The sequence below is a fragment of the Gasterosteus aculeatus genome, chromosome 4 (assembly GCF_964276395.1).
Source record: "Gasterosteus aculeatus chromosome 4, fGasAcu3.hap1.1, whole genome shotgun sequence".
Taxonomy (NCBI): Eukaryota; Metazoa; Chordata; class Actinopteri; order Perciformes; family Gasterosteidae; genus Gasterosteus; species Gasterosteus aculeatus.
Genome location: NC_135691.1, coordinates 13,805,906 through 13,827,906, shown reverse-complemented (window position 1 = coordinate 13,827,906; position 22,001 = coordinate 13,805,906). Strand labels below are relative to the sequence as shown.

The 22,001-nt window shown below is 44.1% G+C and overlaps 1 protein-coding gene across 3 annotated transcripts in view; it reads right to left on the bottom strand.

Annotated features, from left to right (window-relative positions):
• Positions 1-3,044: 3,044 nt before the first annotated feature.
• The window catches only part of ctnna1 (catenin (cadherin-associated protein), alpha 1), a 65,452-nt gene continuing 46,495 nt past the window's right edge, over positions 3,045-22,001 (bottom strand). For all 3 annotated transcript variants that reach the window (XM_040173813.2, XM_040173812.2, XM_040173811.2), the window contains exons 14-18: positions 21,891-22,001; positions 20,283-20,464; positions 15,449-15,554; positions 5,436-5,570; positions 3,045-4,818 (exon numbers count right to left, since the gene is read on the bottom strand). In XM_040173813.2, the coding sequence (XP_040029747.1) occupies positions 4,528-4,818; positions 5,436-5,570; positions 15,449-15,554; positions 20,283-20,464; positions 21,891-22,001 (825 nt within the window). In that variant the 3' untranslated portion in view covers positions 3,045-4,527. The remainder of the gene's footprint in view (positions 4,819-5,435; positions 5,571-15,448; positions 15,555-20,282; positions 20,465-21,890) is intronic.

Below are 22,001 nucleotides of genomic sequence, written 5' to 3'. Positions count from 1 at the left end.
CCGGCGACGGCACGGATTCCTATGAATAGTTGTGATGGGAGAGACAAAGCATAAAACACACTGAAGCAACGCCGTGAAAAGGAGTCTTTTTTTTTTAATCAGAAACCCCATTGAAAGCCTCACAAAAATAACTCATTCTGAAAGGTGGCTGCCGGGCAGGCGCAGTAGCATGTAAGCGAAATAATGAAAGTGTGATGGAGAGGACTTGAAATGTTATCGGTTGCCGGTCTACCTTCAATTCCTGGTTTACAAATTGGCAGCAGGGCGGCACGTGGTCCCTCAAAGATGAATCATGCGAGTCACTGGTTTCTTGTTCGTACCGTCTCTCTTAAAATTTGGGTTTTACATCCCAACTTTAAAAATAAGCACTGAATTGACCATTTGTTTGTTGTGATGCAGTCTCGTCTGGTCGACTTCAACGGCAATATTTAAATATCACTCATCCGGAAAATAGATATTTCTTATTTTATTTTAATGTAGACTTTTGGCTGTTTTCTCTCCCTGTACGCGTTAAAAAGAACAATGCCGTTGTCATTTCCTGCTCCAAAAATAAACTATAAACCAGAGCAAGGCAGCGAGAGGAACCCGACAGCACAGAGCGCTTGGGAGCGTGACAGAATTCAATCACGTTTCTACAACATTGTGGTGTGCACATTCTGTACACTCTTAAGTCCCGACACATGTCCCTGTCCTACGACCTTTGTACAGTGGTCCACCTGCATGGTTGAGGGGAACTAATCACAACTGCTGACAGAGCACGTTCCTTCTGTTTCATTTTATTCAAGCACTTCAACACAAGTCAAAGACTACACCAGCACTCAGGCCCTATGCTTTACGTGGAGATAAGGTGGACGGTTTATTGTAAAATTCTATTCATCATGATGAGTACTGGTGTATGAGAAGGGATCACTGTGGAGGTCTGGACCCATAATGAATTTAGGGTATAAGCCAATGCTGACTACGTCTCACCAGACATTTTTTTTCCGTCAGTGTGCATGTTACCACACATTCATTCATCGTATCTAATTCAAGCACGTAGTTCACATAAACTACTTGGGAAATTAGCAACGCAACAATGCATGACGTTCTGCGTTCAAAAGATGCACTTCTTCCTGCATTATTTCCTGCTAAGGCACCAAACGTGGTAGAAACATAAATCCCCATTCAGATACTATTTTATTGCATGTCAACAACAGACACGGGTGCACACAGGCAGAGAAACAACCAGACTTCAAGGCCAGCAGCGCATTTAACGCGAAATACACACATCGGAGCCGCATCAACACAGCTCAGGATGTCAGACATTTGTGCGTGGGATGACGTCTCCTTCCAACAACCACACGCAGCAATCATACAGGAGCAGACCGCAGTTTGTGTGTGAAATCCACAAGAAAAATATAACAAAAAAAATGGACAAAACAGAAGCAGAGTAACACCAGCGGTGAACAGTTAAAATAACTGAAGTTCTACTTACGGTTGAGACCACTCAGGGCAGCGAGGGTCGTAATCAGGGTGACCGTCACATCCCTCCGGATGGTCTCTGCAGGGCACGTTCCTGTCGAAGGGCAGCTGGACCCGTAGTTATGCGACAAACTGGTCTCGAACAGTTGTTGCGAGTTTCTGTGTCCTACAGACTTGAAGGTTAACTGAGTAAACGCTGCTCGATTCACCCAATCTGCTTTCTGCAGGTGCTAAAAAAAATGTTGGGCCTCAAAAAAAAACACATTTAAAAGTAGTTTTATTTATATCATCTTGGCGGCTATTCTTATTAATTGGCCGTTTCCATGGTAGCCATTTGTGTTTGTTGAATCAGGAGAGAGCCATTTTGTTTCTCGTTATTTTAACAAATTGCACACAACGTTGCACTTGCCCAATATTTATGCATAACAAAAATATAGAGTGATGTCATCTCTGGGTCCTCCAGCGCCCTTGCAATTGTTGCAAAGTTTGTTTGGATTCACGTTATTGTTTGGTGAAACCCTTTTTTGTAGTAACTGAGGGTAGTAGTAACAACTTTATTAATGTGCAATCCCAAACCATGTGGTAAGAAGCTTCGTCCCATCCATCCATCCTGAATAGTCCTTCACTCAGGGTCGCTGGAGTTGATCCCAGCAACTTTGGGCGACTGTTGCCAGCCAATCGCAGGAGCTAACAGAAAGAAACCATTCACACTCACACTCACCAATCAACCTGATCCCCAGAGCATGTCGTTGGACTGTGGGAGCCAGAGCACCCGGAGAGAACCCACGCAGAGAACAGACTCCAAACAGAAAGGCCACTGGGCGAAGTCGAACCCAGGACCTTCCTGCTGGGAGGCGACAGCGCTAACCACCACGCCGCCCCCGACAAACAATCAGAAGCCCCAAATTCACACAACCTGACAGGGGTGAGATATAGTGAGTGAGGAGAGAGTCAGTGGCTTTAAAATGCTTAGCCTTTTTTATTGGTGTCAGTGAATTTACATCAGATGCAATAAAACACGCTGAAGGGTTTGATCGCCAAAGTCATCAGGCAGCAGCCTGGAAATCCGCTCTCCCTCTCTGCTGCTGCTGCGGTGGTCTCCATCTATTTCACATCCATTATGACATATGTGGATGTCGATGGGTTTGGGTAACTCAATTTAGAACAATCATCAAAAAAAGGAAAGCAAACATAGCGATACGGACCCGCCTGTGAAGGAATATGAAAGTGGATTTCAAAGTGCGTCAGAACGACTATTCCTTCCAAATACTTTCTTCCCTTTTTATCTTCACTCTGCACACACTTGTTTCTACCACTGAATTTTATTCAGACTATTGTTTGTTAAAAAGAAAAGTGCAGCTTCCAATATTTTTCGGTCTCGTGGTGTCTGAGAAAATAAACCACACAACCAACAGTAGAACGATCTAACGAGCAGTTTACGGGATTGTATACAGGCCTTGAGTCAGTAATGCAGAGTGTTGAGGAGGTATGAAGACTTAATATGAGGCCTTAATTACATCAATACATCAATGGAGTGTAAAAAATAAAGACTGACTGCAGGTAAGAAAAAAAGATAACAGTAGTTTGTTTTCTTAAATGTTTATTAAGATATAAAGCAGCCACATGAATATAAGAAACATGTGCTCTCAAAAAAAATCCACAGCAAAATAGTTTGATCTATTACTCCAGATTAAAATCCAAACTCCAATACAGCAAAAGACGAACTGCTGACATGCTTGGTTCTACAGTACAGAAAAGGAATCCCGTCAGATCGTCCTGCATGCCCATCCAGCTACACTTCAGGAGGTGCCAAACGAGCAAAACAAAGATTCAGACCAAAGAAGAAAGCAGCAGGGTGTCAGAGCCTTGCTGTATACCAACGCACCGCTATGCAGCAGAATGTACGACTGGACAAACATCACACAGTTGTTACCTAAAGTTCACTACACAAACAAAAGCAGTCCTGCTTTAAAGCGCCAACTCCTGGAAACCTGTTAGTGTTTCTTAAAGGTTGTGCCCGACATAACATTTTGATTTGTGTTCATTTAAGGAAAAGGAAAAGAAACGGGGAAACCTCATTTTTTCGCCTACCTCCAATGTTGCAGGGGGAAAACTTATTGATCCCTCAATTTGGACACATTAGATGGAGGAGTTTGGTCTCATTGACTGTTAATGAAGCTTGACGGCTTTGGAGAGAAACGACACTGGTCTGCTCGTTGTTTAGCCCACTGGCTTCTCTCCGACTAGAAGCAGAGCTGTATTTATATAGGGGGGCTGAAGTGTTTGTGTGTGTGTGTGTGTGTGTGTGTGTGTGTGTGTGTGTGTGTGTATACACACACCACTTATGCAACAAAAACAGGGCAACAGCATTTTGTCACCTTGATTTGCTTGATTAGATCAACAAGAAATACAAAAAGCAGAACATGAAATGTGAGCTGCTTAATCTATAAGGAATCAGTCCAAAAGGAAATAGGTACAAATGAGTCATAATAGTGAACTTTTTTGGACCGTCGCAGAGGCATAACAGAAAAAAGCAGGCACACGTAGAAATATATTAACTTGGTTCCTTAAAGAACAAACACATTTAAAATCTTACCAGTTAGCCCAGCACATTCCAAATTAACTACAGTTATTTCTCAAGTCAAAATAAGGCAGACAGATTTTGCATAGTGAATATTTGCAGTACAGAAGGTATTTGCTATAATCAAGCATTGTAGTTGAAAACGCCAGCGACCCCACATTACTATAAAACTGGTTAGAATACAAAATAATCATAAGCCTCATGGAATAACTTCTTCGATCATCTCTGGAATCTGCTCTCTTTCCTCCTATAAATGCGACAAAAAAATGGGAACTATATAGTAGAAAAATGCATTCGTCCAGTTGATTTCCCTCCAACTGCATGTTCCAGAGAAGTCAACGTTAATGAGCAAATCGGAAATTCATGGAATAGAAAGGAGGCAGTGTAGCGATATAATAGGTCATACAGACTGGCTAAGTTTTATCTATATATGAACTCATTGGTCAATACTTTGTGTTCTGGCTGTAGGTGGGAATCGGGGCATTCTAGATGCTATCCATGGCCTTAAACTCGCTCAGAGCCTGCACCGGGTTGATGTGCTTCTTCTGAGAGGACCTCTTGACCTTGTTGGTTTGGCCGTCGTCCTGCTTCTCTCGCTTCACCAAAGGCTTCTTCTCGGGAGCTTTCATCCTCCAGGAGATAGCGGGCATATTCAGGGCCTCCATATTTTTGCTCTTCTGGTACTTTGTAGAGGCGACGTAGGAAGCCTTGACAGTGGACACCACTGTGTTCATCAGGTTCTTAGCGGCCTGGATAAGGGACATGGCGCTGTCCAACTGGGGGAGGAGACAGGGAAGGTCAGCTTTGTAGAGTGGTCAAAACAAAGTCTGTTATCTACACATCTACGTATATAGATGCATTAACAACAGCTCAGATTTTCACAGGACATTTGAGAATATGGAGAAAAAAAAATCTCACTGGTGGCACTTGACTGAAATGTGGGAAGCAAAGGCTCATTTTAGCACAGAGAGGAGGGAGGAATTAATTATTCTTTGCACAGATTGGACTGGCAAGTGGTTAATGCATGCATAAATGTTTGGTAAACAATGGCCTTGTACGGTCTCATCTTAAACACCAGATAGGATAACTTCAGAAAAAAGATCATCTTTCACTGTGAACAAATTTAAATCTGTTCAAATTAATGGTTTTTCACCCGAATGCATTGTGTGTCTTCTTAATGTTCCAAGGAACATGCGGATATTGTCGTGTGAATGCTTTTAAACCGGCACCCTGCTCTCCTCTATCTTTTATTGGTTTGTTTCCACCTTTGAAGCTGCATTACCTCAATCAATCGTGACCGGCCACTAGGGCCCCGCCAAATACATTTATTTATTAAATATCCCATTTTAAAGCGTCCACTACTCTTGGTTACTGAGATGGAGGTTGAACTTACTCCAGAGACGACCAGCTCTCCTCCCAGGTTCTGCACCTCTGCCTTGACTTTGCTGCAGATGTTGAGCTGGTGGCAATACAAGGCAATGCGCTGCAGGTAGGCGAGCAGGTCCTGCTTACAGGTGGAGTCGGGGCACTGCGGAGGGGGAGACAAACACGTCAACTAATGTCCACTTCAAGTTGCATACAAGCACAAACCCGTTTGTGGTTAGAAGGCTGCATCAGAAATCCATTTTTGGACCTTACTGGTACGACTCAATCTGAATTTTTATTTGACGGTATGGAGACGTAATATGAGACCTTAATTACACAGCACAATGTTTGAGCGGAGAATAAAACCAGGCATGAAAACGGGTCAAGGGTGAAAAAGGTGAGAAGGATATTACCCCTCTAGGGCAGCGGATATTTTAACTGGTTTTGTCCCAGGGATCATTTTTTGCGTACCGACGAGGGGGGGATGGGACTAATTGGGGACAAGTCATTAAATACTCGTCATGCATTATATTGCATTGCATATAATGTGTGCTGGTCAACTAGTCTAAAATTAATTTGACAAATTTTTGCGTAGTTTCGAGTGACAAATCGTACCAGCGTACTTTGAAGTCAGAATGCTTACCTGGTTGGCAGGTCTGCTTATTGATAGAAGGGTGGACCACTTTACCTTCTGCCTAGTCAGTCCCCACACCTCAAAATCTACCTCCTCCAAAACGGTACCGTTAGCTAATCATTTCCACCGGAGCTTTAGCTAGCTGGCTAGCTTAATGACTATTCATCAAGCTGTAGCTAACGTTAGCTCAGTCTATGTCAACTCCTATGTTAGCTCCTCGGTAACTTAACTTCGATATACCAGAAAATATTAAAATTATTGAAACCATCACTCACCCTGTTTGCAATTCACAGAATCTCGCACTACCTTCTGACACACGCATTAGTTCGCAGTTCACTGAATATGAATACCGTACCCCCCCCAAAAAAACTCATCGAATCTACACGATTCACGTAGGTCACCTATTTTGGTTTCAAAACGGCGAATTTCGCCGAAAGGTGAGGGATTTTCATGCCTGTGTCAGCAAAGAGTTTTACTTTCCTTGTTCCTCCATTTTTGGACCTTACTGGTACGACTCAATCGGAATATTTATGTGATCCGGCCGACGCCATGATCTCACGCTTTATCAAGATGAGTTAGTAGCGCTGTGACAGGTAAGGTAGACACCCACATTAGGTCTGTGCGCAGAGCCAAAATGACAAACTCACGCCCACAACCTTGTAGATTGATAACTCATTTCCACAGGGTTAAGCACGATCAAGTCACACAGAATGCTAATTCTATTAGGAGGTAAACACGGCTGTCAATCAAAACTTCTAGGTGTTTGGTAATCATCTTGTGTGAAGTCCATTTAGCAGCAAAAATACAAGCTAGATGCAAAGTGTAAACAGCAGCCACGTCCAGAGCAGGTTTGAGAAAACACTCCAACCTAACAGGACTTTACATGTTGGGGTGTGAATTGGCAGCTCGGGGTTGGAGAGGCACTAGAACAGGCTTCAAATGCAATTCATTCTCAGGGGAAACCTGCAGTCGGTGAGGGAGCCTAAAATGTGTGGCAAAGCAGAGGCCATGGAATCATGGCAGCTGCTTGGCAGTCAGAAGGCGGAGTACTTTGGCAGCCGTTAATTTTGAGTGCAGGGAAAAGGTGAGCGGGAGGTAATGGCAGCCAATCTTTTAATTGATGGATTCTCTGCAGGAAGGAGTCGGGGAGGTCAGTGCTGCGAGTGTGCACAGGGGTTTGCGTGTGTCTAGACCGGCTGAAGAGGCATTTGAGGCATCTTGGAATAACGGTACCATGATTTAAATGCACTAAATTCACATTTCCACCGGTTTCCTCTCCCTGTGCAAAAGAAGCGGGGGGCATCTACGTATCAAGATGGGTTTTCGACACTTCAAACAGACTAGGACGTGGTGCCTCTAATCCCGCCGAGCGCGTCACTATCCCTGGTGGGAGTATCGAGCGCTGCACTGAATATAGCGCACTCGCATAGAAGCATGGCATACAGCCATGCGTGCATGCGTTTTGCACACCGCCCCGGCCAGCTGTACTCCTTCGTACACATCAGTGAAGCAGACGGAAAAACGCAAGCGATTCTTCAAAGAAACCCACAATATCTTTGCAAATAAGGTCGCAAAAGCAAATACGACTTTCAGTCATGTTTCCCCCAACTGAGCTCTATAGCTGACCCCGGACAACACTAATCAAATGTCTTTACCATCTTCTCCTGATTAATATATATATATATGCTAAGTGAATAGTAGGGACATGTAAGAGCCAAGAAGGTATGCCAGAGCAGAGGAAAGCGAGCCAAAAAGAATGACCCTCATACATGGTTGAGATACTAGGAGTGGATGAAAGGTTAAACAACAAAAAAAAAAGCCAGAAAGAAGGAGATAAAAATAAGTTTGAGAAAGGATGGGGATGAAGAGTGAGCCAGAGGGGTAACAGTACGCAGACGTAAATGAGGGGAAAAAATCCTACTAGGGAAACGGGACGTAGACAGGAGGATTCAACTGGAGTTGGGAGGGGGCTTAAGTAAGTAGTGTGTGTGTGTGTGTGTGTGTGTGTGTGTGTGTGTGTGTGTGTGTGTGTGTGTGTGTGTGTGTGTGTGTGTGTGTGTGTGTGTGTGTGTGTGTGTGTGTGTGTGTGTGTGTGTGTGTGTGTGTGTGTGTGTGTGTGTGTGAGAGAGAGAGTGCGTGTGCAATCACACACATGCAATAGCAAAGACCTGCAATGAGGCTGAATGCAGCAGCCATGCTAATGAGGGCTTGGGGAAGTATTCAGACGGCTGAGAGCAGGGCACTGAAAGCATCACTTGTGCTCGTACTCAGCTCACCTGCTGGCTTCACTCGCCACTCAGGAAACCCTGCAAGGCTGCTCTCAGTGTGACATGTGCATACAGGAGCTGCGCGGAGAAAAGACGAGAACACCTTTGATTGTTTTCGGGTTGCTGTGTAAAAAAATAGAAGCGCCTGTGTGCAACTCACTCACAAGCAGATCATCGTTAGAGGAGCTCAAGTGGCTCGCTGACTGCACTGGGGTTCAAGGTTTCCACACCAGATGCATCAGGAGCCAGCTCACATTTCACACACGCTCTTTCTCCCCCTCTCCTACTATACGGCATGAATAACAACAACAATGCACAAAACCTAATGTAAGCCTCTACCTCAGCGGATGTGCAGCCAAGTACTCCAATGAAAAGCACATCTGGCCTCGCTATTCAAACAGTTTTCAACGGGAAAACCCCCCCCACAGAGGCACAGATACCTGTTAACCATCACAGCATGAAATAAGAGCTATCGAAGATATCCAGCAATAGTCAGTCAAATATGCGGTCGGGACATCGTCCCAAATCAACAGAACCGTGGTAACTGTCAACAAAGGAAGGTTACGATTAGTTACGTTACGATGCGTTCAGTCTTAGGGGAAAAAGGGTCTTCGTAAAGGTAAATGATAACTTAATCATGTGTAGACATGGGGTTTTGTAAAAGATTACATGTGAACACATAACGTTGTCATTGGTTGGAACTTGGATCAGCAAACAAGCTATTTGTATCTGCATACGACATTCATCACTAAGGCAACAATTAGTATTAGCTGCAAATCGGGGATCTATAAAAGTTGCATTTGTTCCCTTTCTTCTTCTTCTGTAGTGATCCCATCCGTGACTTATCACCACTAATTGTCGCTCTTGTTCCCACTGAGTGATGCTCTCTGCTAATGGCGATTTTGACCACATCCATTGTACCCCCCCTTATCTCCTCTGAGTGCCACTGTAAGATGTTCCCCAGGACTGATGATGTAGCATCCTGCGCTCCCCTCGCATGCTGTGTGGCCAGATACGGCCGGGGACACTTAACCTTGCTTGGTCAGCTGTTGAGATATGGCAAAGCAGGGAGACGGGGCACAAGAGGCTTCATCTGGACTCTGGATACCGTTTCAAGGCAAATTAATGTTAAAGGTGAGTCACCATTTTTCAAAAAAGGTGGCCAGCAGTGCAGCTGGAAATGTCAGACTGTGGTGGAGTTGTCGTGACCTCATCACTGTCGGCCTTAAGTGCCTTCTCGGAAAAATAAAGGTGACCCATCAAAGTCCATTCAAGAAGGGTACTAGATCTTTATTTAAGTGTTCTGATCTCCTAAATTCCATATTCATGAGTTCACTTCAAAAGTCTGTGCAGGTAGCTCTCGCCTTAGCATTTAAGCTAGCGCTCTAGAGAAGGTTCAGACGGCAGAGTAAACAAAAGTAGACAAAATAGGAAGAGGAAATGAGGCAAATAACAGTGAAAGAGCAGGATGTTAAACAGAAGCGTTTCGCCGCGCTCCGTGTCGGGTAATGTTCATGATATAAATGATGATCCGGAAGGTCAGATCCCATCGTTGGAAATGCCATGCAGCGCCGCTGAATTCCATTATATAGAGACAGAGGCAGAGCCCGTGTGCTGCAGCTGCCCAGCACTGACCTTTCAGGACGCATAACCCACAGGAAATGCCAATCTCCAATATTTACTGACAAGGCAGCATTCTAATGCGCCACGGCCAGCCACCTGATGCCCAGAGCCACGGAGCAGTGCATATCCAGGTATTTACCAGCGGGTTTTGTTTTTCACTCACTTGCAGTCAGGAAATGAAAGAAAGAGGGAGAAAAAGAAATATATTCCTACTTTGCCCATATACCACAGAAGAGATTGAGAGAGGTTTGGGTTGTGGTTCTCATTAAAAAGGGACTTTTTAATTTATCCTCTAGACTTTGGCCAGTACAGACAAACGGCTGCAAACAAGCATGTTGTTATTTCCAAAAGGATACAGATAATTTAACAATTTGGCTTCATTGATCTGGCATACTTAACACCTAGCAGGGGAAGGCAGGGCTAAAAGCAAATTAATTTCACATTTTCAAATTCGCGAGTAATAGTTTTTCAGACTAAATCTTACAAGTAATGAGTAATCACTTTAGAAATTGTATTTTAAAACACAAAACTACACACATGCGATTGGAGCTGCAACATGTTGAACTAGCTCTAGCTCTTCCTGCGGTCCTCGTGCTCTTTGCTAATCAACTCTCCATCATTTGACGGCTCATTTGAAGCGCCACATTAAGCCAGGACGTTTTCCCAAACCACTGTCTTTTAGGGACACAGTGGTCCTCTGCAGACTGTGCCGTGCAGATGTTGAGATAGAAGCAGTGGAGCACTACGGTCACCATTAGTCCAAAAGTGGCCCGTTTGCCATCATCCCCCCTTCTGTTTGACACGTAGAGGAATTCTTCTGCAGTTCTCCACTGTATGTTGTGCCTTAGTTTGTTTTACTTAAAATGCAAAAAGCTCTCCATCTTCAACTACAGTGTCGATCTCTTCGATCTAACCGACTGCACTGTTCCGTTTCCGGGGTCAATGCACAACGTTGCTCTAAAATACTTCAACGACCACAAAAGACCACATAGATTAACGCGTTAATTTTGACAGCTGCCGAAAGTGCCCATGTGGCATCTCCTGCTTGGTTAGAGATACGGCCCTAAATACAAACTGACCTGCGCAAATAAATAAAGGTTATTATTTTTTTAACTGCCACCTGGCAATTTCACTGCTGAGTAAAAGGCCCTCTTAATGGATTTCTCTCTCAGGAGGAATAACCCTCAAAGAAGAATTCTTTCACATTACATCAGGTTTAAAAGGGGATTATGGTTTCAAAGAAAACCATGATGAAACATGACTAAAATGCACAGGAAGAGTTTTTACCGTCTTGATAGAAGCTCGCAGAGCACCTAGAGACCAGACCTCAGCTGAAGGGGTGTGCAGGTATTTGCTGCGCACAGCCTCGTTAATGGGCTTTACAGTAATGCGCTTTACATTAGATTTATCCAAGTCTGGTGCTGATTGTGTTAACGGTTGCGGCTAAAAATAAATCCGCCACAGGCTACGGATATCAATCACGATTCATTACAGATTGATGATAGCCAGATTTTCCCGTACGGTATCAGTTTAAAAAAAAAAAAAAAAAAGAAGAAAAGAAAAGAAAAAGAAAAGAAAGATGCTCCATCTTTGTGCGGGGCAAATTTATTAACACCGGCACCTGGGAATGTTAACGGGACAGTGAAGCCGACAGCCTCAGTGTGACAGGAGAAAATCCAGCTGGGGGCGAGCCAGAAAGACTTTAGAGGTAACCATGGGGACCAATTAAATGGCTCCCATCAATTTTGAATGTTCTTGCTGCACCCGTCAGTCAGGCGCTTCACCATCGTACTAGTATACAAAACCTAGAAGTTAACAGGGCTGCTACAGCGGAGATGAGAACAGGCACTTTAAAACATTTGGAAATTAACGTTTGACATTCAGACTGTTATTAGGCCCGAGTCTTTACAGCGTTTGGCTCACTTAGAAACCAGACGGATCAAGTTAGATTTCATTCATTTCAAGATCTGGCTGTTCACACCCCCCCCCCCCCCCTTCCTGTCACAGCGATGCACAATTTAACCTGCCCAAATCATGGCCAAAAAACCATTACATATAGTAGATGTTTGGCTATTCTTCTATGCACTTCAGAAATGATAATCAACCTCAGACCTCTTTGGCAACTAAACACAGCACCATCAAGGCCAGATCTCTTCCATTAGGCTGACAGGCTCGACATTATGTGTTAAAATATTGAGTTATTGTGGGTAACCACCTTTCAAAACAATCAATCCGGAGTTGATAAGTTTTCTCAACCAGCAAATAAGGTGGTGCTCCCGCATCTGGGCTGGAGCGCAGTCTGCCGACGGCTGACCCTTGAACTGCTGAGCTGAGAATTTGTGGGCTCTGTGGGTGATTTTGCTTCCCCACTGCAGTAAGTAATTTACAACCCTGTCTGCTGTGGAGCGTCTGGGGCCAGAGTCGGGATTAGACTGTGACCAGCACCAGAGCCCATGGATCACCATAAATCTCCACTGATTGAATGCAAATTGGAAAAGTGCACCATGTATGTCAGTATACATCATGAGAATAAAGCTCACACAACACATACACGAGGCATGCACAGACCCAGTCTCCAAATATGTAAGTGCATGTTTTTTGTACGTGTACATGCAAGTGTTTATGTGGTGAGCAGGCGAGCAGTAGAAATTTATGGGCTACATAGTGCCGAACACATTTGCATTATAGATCTCAATTACAAAGCATTATTTGTTTACCAGCCGGCTCCGATGGAATTCTCATAAGGTGCCCTGCAGAGGGGGGGGGGGGGGGTCATAAATTCTTAATAAGCTGCAGTGCAGACCTTTGGATGGCACTGACCTAAATCCCACAGCTCGTCTCTGCACTACGCTCATTTCTTTAAAACTTTAACAAGGCTCCATTACACGCATTCAAGTGAGTTTGGAAAAAATGCCAATGCCAAACTAGCCTGCGTCCACCTCAACGTCTCAGCTGAGGCAAAAAGATACACAAGACAACAGTCTTGTGATGGGCAACCGTGTGGCTAGATGCTGTGCTATCAGTCTGGGACCATCTGCTGATGTGTTTTATGTGAGGATGAAACCCTCATGGGCCCTGCAGGTGATTAATATGCCTCGGCTAATGAGCAGTCCCAGCACCTCCTTTGCTCCTCTGACTGTCAGTATGTGTACGTCTTGGAGGTGATTCACTCAAGTATTGCCGCTGGTGGATTTGGACAAACCTGACGCGCCATGCTTTCGCTGCAAGTGCGCCTGTGGCATCTCCTGCTTGGTTAGAGATCCGGCCCCAACTATAAACTGCCTGCGTAAATAAATAAGAGTTGGGTTTTCTGTTGTTTTTAACTGCCACCTGGCAATTAAACTGCTAATTAAAAGGCAAAGCCCTCTTAATGGATTCATCTCTCAGTAGGAACAATCCTCACGCCACACAAACGCTCTTTTTCTACTCCCATCTCTCCCCTTTATTCCTCCGTCCACCCCATTTCCGTCCCTGGAAGGCCAGGCTGATGTGTTACGGGTGAGTGTCGGTGTTTTGGAGCCCGCTGAGAGGGAAAGCCTACAAGGGACAGCTGTATGGGGTTCAGTGGCTGAAGGGGTCCTCAGTCTTGGCAAAGACACAAGTTCCAACAGCCAACGCTCTTCATTTATTCATGCTTTGAGTGCTTCAAAACCGGATGAACCCTAATAGTGTACACACTCGCAAACATACATTCACAAAGGACGAGACAGCCAAGTTGGTAACGAACCATTGAGGACAAGGGAATGAAACAGTCACACGTATCAAACACATCTGCACACATGTGAATGTGGATTGGCAGGCCAGTCAGACGTGTTCACACGCAAGGCATAAACACACACACCTGCATAGTAGCCCATCTGTTTTCTTTGGGGGATAACACGGTTTTCATTAAAGTGAATAAGCATCTTCAAAAGCAGCAGTGAGGCATAAAAAAAAAAAAGAAAAGAAAAAAAAGAAGTCACTTTCCAGAACGGCTTATTCCCCATTCAGATGATGCAGATTCAGTGAGGTCGAAAAAGATACAATTTATACTTTGTGATGGACCTGGGCCTTTAATATCGAAGATTTAAGGTCACCTTCAATAAAATATCTGCCGCGCAGGGCTCTTTGAGGCCAGCGGCTCATTGTATCAGACTAAGAGGGACTAGCAACATTACTGCCTGTCTTTTAAAGCCTGAGATACAGTCCCCCACACCCTCCAATGTGGAATGTTCCTGAAATTTCCCCTGAATATCTGTTCAATACTTCTATGAATCATTAATTGATGCCTTGTGTGGGCAGAAACCTGGACAGAAAACGTTGCATTAAAAACCTGTGTGGCGCAGTTGGCCGATCATTTGACTTTAGAGGCTGGATGCCGTTCCAACGGTTTGGCAACATATCAACGGAGATGTCAACAAAACCAGAGAAAGAGGGACTGACAACGCCGCCAATGTTATCGAAATTGAAATCTTAAAGCAAACAACTGAAGCCAGTATGTGCCTTTCTGAGTGACTGTGTGCTCGGTTGTAGCAGCACATGGCTGCTACAACCGAGCACACGGGATCCACCGATGTCGGGATAAGACCTCAAACTGACAAACACTTTGTGTTGCAAACATCACTACTCAACGTATTCCATGATTTAACAACAAAACTGGCTGTGCGGCGCAGACACCAGGACCACGCGCTCATGCCTAAGAGATGGCAAATGAATAAGTTGGGGGATAAATCATGTACAGTGTCTCCCCGAGGAGCGGTACAGTGCAAGTGTTTAAGTGAAATATGAAGCCATGGATAATTGAATATGTGCGCGTCCCAATGTCAAGGACCATAGTCTCTGGGGTGTGGGATTGATGTGGAGGGATGATGGAATTGGGGAGTGGGAAAAGGAAGAGCGAGGGAGGGAGTCTTTGATCCTGAAAAAAATTGGCTGGTAAGGGGCGTCTCATGAATAACACAAATCATAGCAGTTGTTAACATCTGAAGCTTTCTGCTGAGCGGCCCTTTCGCTACGATCCACAAAAGTATTTGTGCTTAAAGAAAATTGCATAAAACAGTATTAAGACCACAGAATACGCAGCGGGCAAAGTTAGCCTCCAAACAACACAACAAACCTTTGACTCAAACTACGATGTCGACGTTTGCACACAAGTCAGAATTTTCGCAACTTAAGTGTAAATGTAACTTCGGTAGTAAATTCGTGACCATCACAAAGATAAAACACACTTGTGTGTGCAGGAAGAAGTAGGACTTCTGTCAGCTAGTGCAACAAATACACATAGGTCAGATTCTTTGAGCACAAAATAAAGTCAATATGATGGAGGAAGTAGATTAAGTCATTTGAAGCTCCTCAATTAATCCTGATACAAATGACATGTTGTACATGCCATTTGTATCAGGATTAAGAGTCATTCATCCCATGTTTCATGTTGTAGCCTCAAGGTGTAATTGTGGCATCACTATGCATCGGTGTTGCCAGCACAAAAAGGTGTAGTACACATCTAACCCTTTGGGATGGATTCTATTAAAGACTTACATTGTCAGCAATGGTGCGGCCCAGCTTGTCCATTCGCGATCCTGCCTCTGCAATTTTCTTGGCGGCGCTGATGACGTCAGATGTATTCTTCAGAGGCCCTTTGCCCCTGGGGGAGGAAAAAAAAGGGGGAAAAGTTTAGTCACCGTTTCTGATCCCAATCAATTTGCAGAAGAGGCGTCTCAGTCATGGAGCTTGCGCCCATTTTGGACGTTCATTCAAGTTTTCTGTCATAGGAAAGTATGGATAGGGAATCACTTATGGGAATGCGTCGCAAAAATGTGTGTATGCAGACACGCAGACCGCTCGCACATGAACCAGTCGGCACTGTATCTTCAGTCAGAGCCGAGCACCCTTTATAAGACATTAAATGCAGGGGGGCAGCCTTCACTCTCAGGGCCGGCCTTAAAGATTGCAGCAAGGCGCTGTAGTACCACGCTTTTCGAGCGCCATCAACTCACTTAGAAAATGAGGGCGTCATCTAGCACAAGATGGATAAAATATGTTGCTGACGTGCTTTTTAGAGTCAGCGCTATCATATTCACGATATTCACGAGAGGCCATTGTATCGTAGTGGTTAACAGTGCCATAGGCTTTCTATCATAACAGAAATGTGCACCTTGTCTTATTTTTTTTAGTTTCAAAGCAAGGTTGTATCCGGAGTCCGTGCGTTACCTGCAGTAGATGGCAGTCTGTAAACTCTTAGCCATGAGAAGCTGACTGGAACAGAAGCTGTGCAACGGGCTGCTTGCCCCCTTTTATTCAAGCAGCTTTAAAGGGTTTTATTAGAGGGCTGAGAGCCAAATCTGACTGGTTTTGTGTCTGTTGGCGTAGAAGTGTTTGTTTCCCTCAGAAAACCACACACACACACAACACAACACACACCACCCCCCACCCCCCCCCCCAGCGTGGTCATTCTGCGCCTAGTACGTGTCACGGAGGGATGAGAGAGCAACTTAAATTAACTCAAAAAGACTTGGGTCATTGTCCTGATGTCAAGTGTCCAGCGTTGACCAGTCTAGAGACCAACAATGCCCATCCCAAGTACAGGTCAGTTAAGCCCTGACCCCACACACTGTAAAGCTAGTCAGCCATTTGCATTTGTTTTCTGCTCCCACAAGTGACTCTGGGACACAGTTGGCATGAGGCACGAATTGGATTCAAAGCTGCTCTCTCCAGGCTAAAAAAAATGAGCCATCCAACCCAGAACAGATGGATTTTTGTGTCCCGTTCGCTCGCTCGCTTCCCCTTCATCCCTCCAACCCTTCCCCGCTCTCCCTCGGCTGCAAAGCGCGACCCTAGAGGAAGAGGCCACGCGTCAGAGCAGACTGGAAGCTTTCTGGGGACACGTCAACCCCTGGAGAAAGCGCTACAGGCATTGTGATGGGGCTCTGGGGTTGGTGGGGGACACTGTGGGTTTAATAGAGTGTTGCTCGTGTTTAGCGGTCGCCTGGCTCAATAAAAGAAAAGCAACATCCCAAAGCGTGGATGCAGCAACCAACGATTTCTCTCCCGAAGGTTTGCCTTTCTTTGGCTTTGGAAGAGCCCGCGGCTGGGTATGCAAAAGCACAAAAAGAGGCTACGCAGAGAGATTAGCAAACACCTGACGGGAGGACACCCCTGCAAGGTTTTCCGTAGTGGACTCCAACACGGAGAATAAACTATGGACTTCCAGTCTGGGGACAGCTTCGGGCGCTCAGATGGGTGCAAGCCACAATGGCCGGGCACTGCAAACACCAAATGCCGCTCCAAGACAGGTGGCTCTCAAAAATGTTCCCAAGCCATACATGCCTTATGAGTGGCAGCAAAGGGCCACAAGCAATGCGCCAGTCGCGAAGAATCCCGCTCACTCCCTACCAATTTGTCAGGAGAGCGGTCCAGAGCGATAATCTCACGCAGCATTAACCTTGGCAGGGCTTTGTGCCGGCCCAAGGTTAAGGGGGCAATAACACGGGCGGGGCTGAATTAGTCAGCTACTGACCTTGTACGCTTGTACTGACCTTGTATGCCAAAGGCCGCCTGAGAGGCGAGGCAGATTTGAAGATGTACTTTCAGGCCAACCGACCGCCGTGTGCGGTTCTCAAGACACCCACAGTGCCAAATGTAACAATACTATATAGTTCTAGTAGCAAAAGTCAACTTTGTTCTTAAGGCTCATCCTGTTGGTCATGACCAAGGTCAAAGATAATGAAGCTAAACCGTAAATACACTTTATTCAAAACTTGACAACGCAGGATGAATATCGCTCACCAGATTTCTTTGGTTCGGTTAGAACTACCCTGAAACAACCTGAGCGAAGGAAATAGCACTTCATTTAGAATTCTATATCTGTGTGCAATTATTGAAGGGTACACACATTTGAAGAACAAATAAAGTATCTTATGAATTGCTATCCAAAGGAAGGTTTCTAACAATGGGAGCCCAGATGGTAATTGGGTTCTATGCACATAAAACCAGGTGAACTACGGGAATAAATCTGCAGCTCGGGGAAAAATGCCGTTTCAGTGACAGTAGCCCATGTTGGCAATGGTGCATTTCCAATAGACATTGAATTCAGGAAAACTCCTAGCCACTGTTTACATGCAGCTATGAAGCAGCTTTCTAAATTCAAAACATTTTTTTTTTTTCAAGGAAGCAGCGCATTCTGTGTTTTTATGGTTTAAAATCCAGGCACGGGCTGAAAAAGGCCTTGTGGGGGATCCAAAATAAATCAGCATTGCTCTACTTGTATCGCTCCAACATGAGCGACTTTGACCCAGTTGACACATTACCACTCGTGCGCCGAACTGGCACATTAATTAGCTCTGGGATTCAGTGTTCAGGATTTTTTCCTTCAGGTTGAGAGGTGAACGGCTATTATTCATTATTATTCAGGAAAATAAGACACCCGATGATCAAGCCCAACCAAACAAGTTTTTGATCAGCATAAACGGCCACAAACGTGCAAAACTTGCATGACGTGACTAAGATAAAACAGTAATAAAAAAATGCTCAAAATGTGTGTTGCATTCTGAAAAATATATCTTTTGATTGCTGTCATATTTCTTCTGCCAATGAAGCATTGTTGCTTTTGATTAAAAAACAAACACCAAACTTTAAAGCAATTTTTGAATCCCAAAACACAATGGTAATTTTCCTGGAATGCTGACTAGAAAGCTTTTATTTGAATTCCAAGGGTCAGCCATCTACTGTGAAGCAAAGCCGGTGCCTGACATTAAGATGTCACCGCCATCAATAACCTCTTAAAATATATAGACACAGCTGATGCCATCTAAAAACTCCTTAAATGGAAGCATCATTTGCATCCCAATTACATTCTTGACTGTCAATGGAATAGAAAAGGAGGCAAATATTCCTATACCATTTCTTTTCCTTGGTTCTTTTGGCTGAATGCACTGCTAATTAAAAATCTCAGGGCTCTAGGTGACCTCTGAGATCACTGGCTGTGCTAGTAGTAAGATCTCTTCCACAGCTTTTCAGTGTGCTTGTTTGGCCGAGTAGACGGGATATTTGACCCATTCAGAAGACTGAGATCGGGAGGCAGTGTTTCATCATTACGCATATGACTCAGTCTTGAATGCAAAATGCCCTCTGAGTAACAGTTGAATTTCAGAAAAAACTGCAGTCATACGAATACAGTCAACTAATCAAAATGCCTCTGCACATTGCGCGTACAATATTTATATATATATATATATATATATATATATATATATATATATATATATAATAATATATAATATATATATAATTGTCAACATTTCCAAACAAGGTGGCAAATACCAGTTTCATGCGCACAATGTCGTTCACAACTACCGAACCAGTACGTCCCAAAGTAATGATAGAAAACGAACATCTTCTTTAGTGTGTTTAGGAAAACAGATTATCAGATAGGATTACATAAATAAGCGTCTGTATAGATTCATTTGGAAATTTGGGCTTCTTTGACTTGTGGTTCTATCCAGCTGCTTAAATTTGGATCACCAATGATGTTCAAAACTTCTGTGACGTTAATCAAACCCAAAAACATTTTTTCACCTTCAAGTGGTTGGCAAATTTAACAGTGTTACACCAGCAGTTCTGCAGAAATCAGCAGCTGAAAATGTGTTTCATTTGTCAGTATTAACCACAGAAAATTTAGACACCTGCAGATTTTCTTTATACCCAAAGATGTTTCATACCATTTCAAGTAGAAAAATTGGTGTTTCTTTTAATTCAAACCATTTTTCTACCATCATAATTGCCTTGAACCAAACCACCAACCGAGGGTGAACGTGGGCACCTTACAGGGGTTCTGCTGAACGAGACGGTCCATTTGGGATTTACTGCACGCACGCAGCTTTATTCGTGTACCAGTATATTAAGATTAGGGGTAAAAGGAAAAAATAATCAGGAAGAAAATCCTACCAACAGTGCTGCTTAAGGAAAATGAAGAGCGTTGATGCATGAACAGTAGTGTTAAACTGGGCACATAGTAGTGTGCAGATATGGACAAATGTTGGGAAACAAATGTGGGCTTAATGGAGATTGTATTTGGCTTAACTTAACACGCATTTCGTGTCCCGGGGGCATTATGCTCCACTTGCACAACTATCGGAATATTAATGTGAGGGCGGGTAAAGTGACATTCATATTGGCCCTGTGAAAATGGACCACAAACTCTTTGAAATGTAAAACCGCACTACAAACCATTGCATTCAGATGTCTTCAGAGGTCACAAGAGTGTCTACAATGACTAAATACTGAAATACTGACATAATTTGCTGGGGGGGGGGGGGGGGGGGGTGGAAGAAAAAAAAGGCTCTTGGCAGGAGCCAAGCTGTTAGTTCAAACTCACCTGGTGAAGTCTGTCATCTCCATCATGATCATGCACATCTGCTTGGCCAACACTATGATGTCATTGCCGCTGTCATCCCACTTGGATACCTCAGCATCCAGCTTGCTCTTCTCTTCCTGGAAGCTAGCCACCTGTTCGGCAATCTTTGCCTTCTGCTCCTGGGGCAGCTGGGCCATGATGGCCTGGAGGAGGAATTATAGGAAGCATAGAGGGTTACTGTGGCCGAGGCCATTTTCGATCTCCAGGGCATTTCGTTGTACATCATCTCCTGCGGTCGCTATGGATGCCAATGCATTTTCTTGCCAGATACTGGAGAAGACACTGGTGTACTCTGCCACTTCCCTTATACATACACATTGTTCTTACAATACTGAACAGTTCTGCTACCATTTTGTCTAGAGCAGAGCTTATATTATGGAGTTGGGACAAACGTACTTTATTTAACTCTTAATGCTTTTAGGCATCAAAATTCATGGTAGCAGGAATGTTGGACTTAAGACTGAAAAATATATTTTCTGTAAATAGTTGTAGTGGCATTTCGCTGATTGGTGCAGGTTAAGTGGAGATGTATTTTTTTGGAGCACTACAAAAGCTGCGTTTGGAACAGGGTTCACAGCTACTAAGTGATGGTACGTGAAATCTTCCGGATGAATATACATTTATTAAACTCTATGCCTCTGGTCACTGAAAATCAATAAAAGGGCATTTGTCTTGCACTACTTAATACCAAGTGCCAATGTGTTTAGCACCATCTCTATCCATCCTCTTGGGCTTGATGGTTAACTGGCAGTTTCCAAACAGGCAATCAGACATTCAAGGAATGAGTCTGAGGCAGAAGTGTGCAGGCACTTAAGAGAAGGAAATCAAATATCAACGCGTGAGCGTTCCATTACTGGTAAATAGGACTTGCTCCCTACAGTGACCTAAGCCTGAGTAAAGCAGCTCCACAAAGTGCAAAGGTGAAAAGCCCATGCCGAAGAAAACCGCCACATAATCCTTGGTGAACAAAACAAAAAACTTTTACATCACTCGGCCAAAAGGGATTATTTTTGATTAATTTATTACTTTAAAAAAATGTTCACATCATTTTACTTTTAAGCATTTTGAAAAATTTCAAAAAAAGCTAGAGGGTGAAATGCACAATTTGTACAATACTTTTTACTATAGGACTGCACCCAACAACCATTTAACACCGTAAATGAGACCCAGCTGTGCACAAGAGCTATATGAGGAAAGACTTTGGTCACATGAGATACGGCAGCAGCAAGCCAATTGTGCACAACCCATCAACAACGACAATGGGACTGGAGTGTCTGGAAGAACAGCGGCTCTTGGAAGTACACACTCTTTTGTGATTGTATGTTCATGGTTCTACTTGTGGTCGAGGCACCAAATTGCTCTTTTCTGTACCAAGCAATGGGATGTTCTAGAATAGCACATAAACAAATGTACTCAATATTTATCACCATGACTGAATGTATGCTTTAAATATGCATTTACAAGCATCTCACATGAGGCAATTTGACAACTAAAGGTTTTAGGCAGGGCGAACAAAAGGCGATCCACTGGAATGTCTGTATATACTAGAAGAGGCGAGGAATATCTTACCCGTGCACTCTGGCCGGCGATAAGCTGGTCATCCTCCGTCTGCGTGCTGGTCCTGCTACGGACATCAAAGTCTTCGGTCTCAAAGTCAGAGTCGTCCAGCTCCTCTGGAGT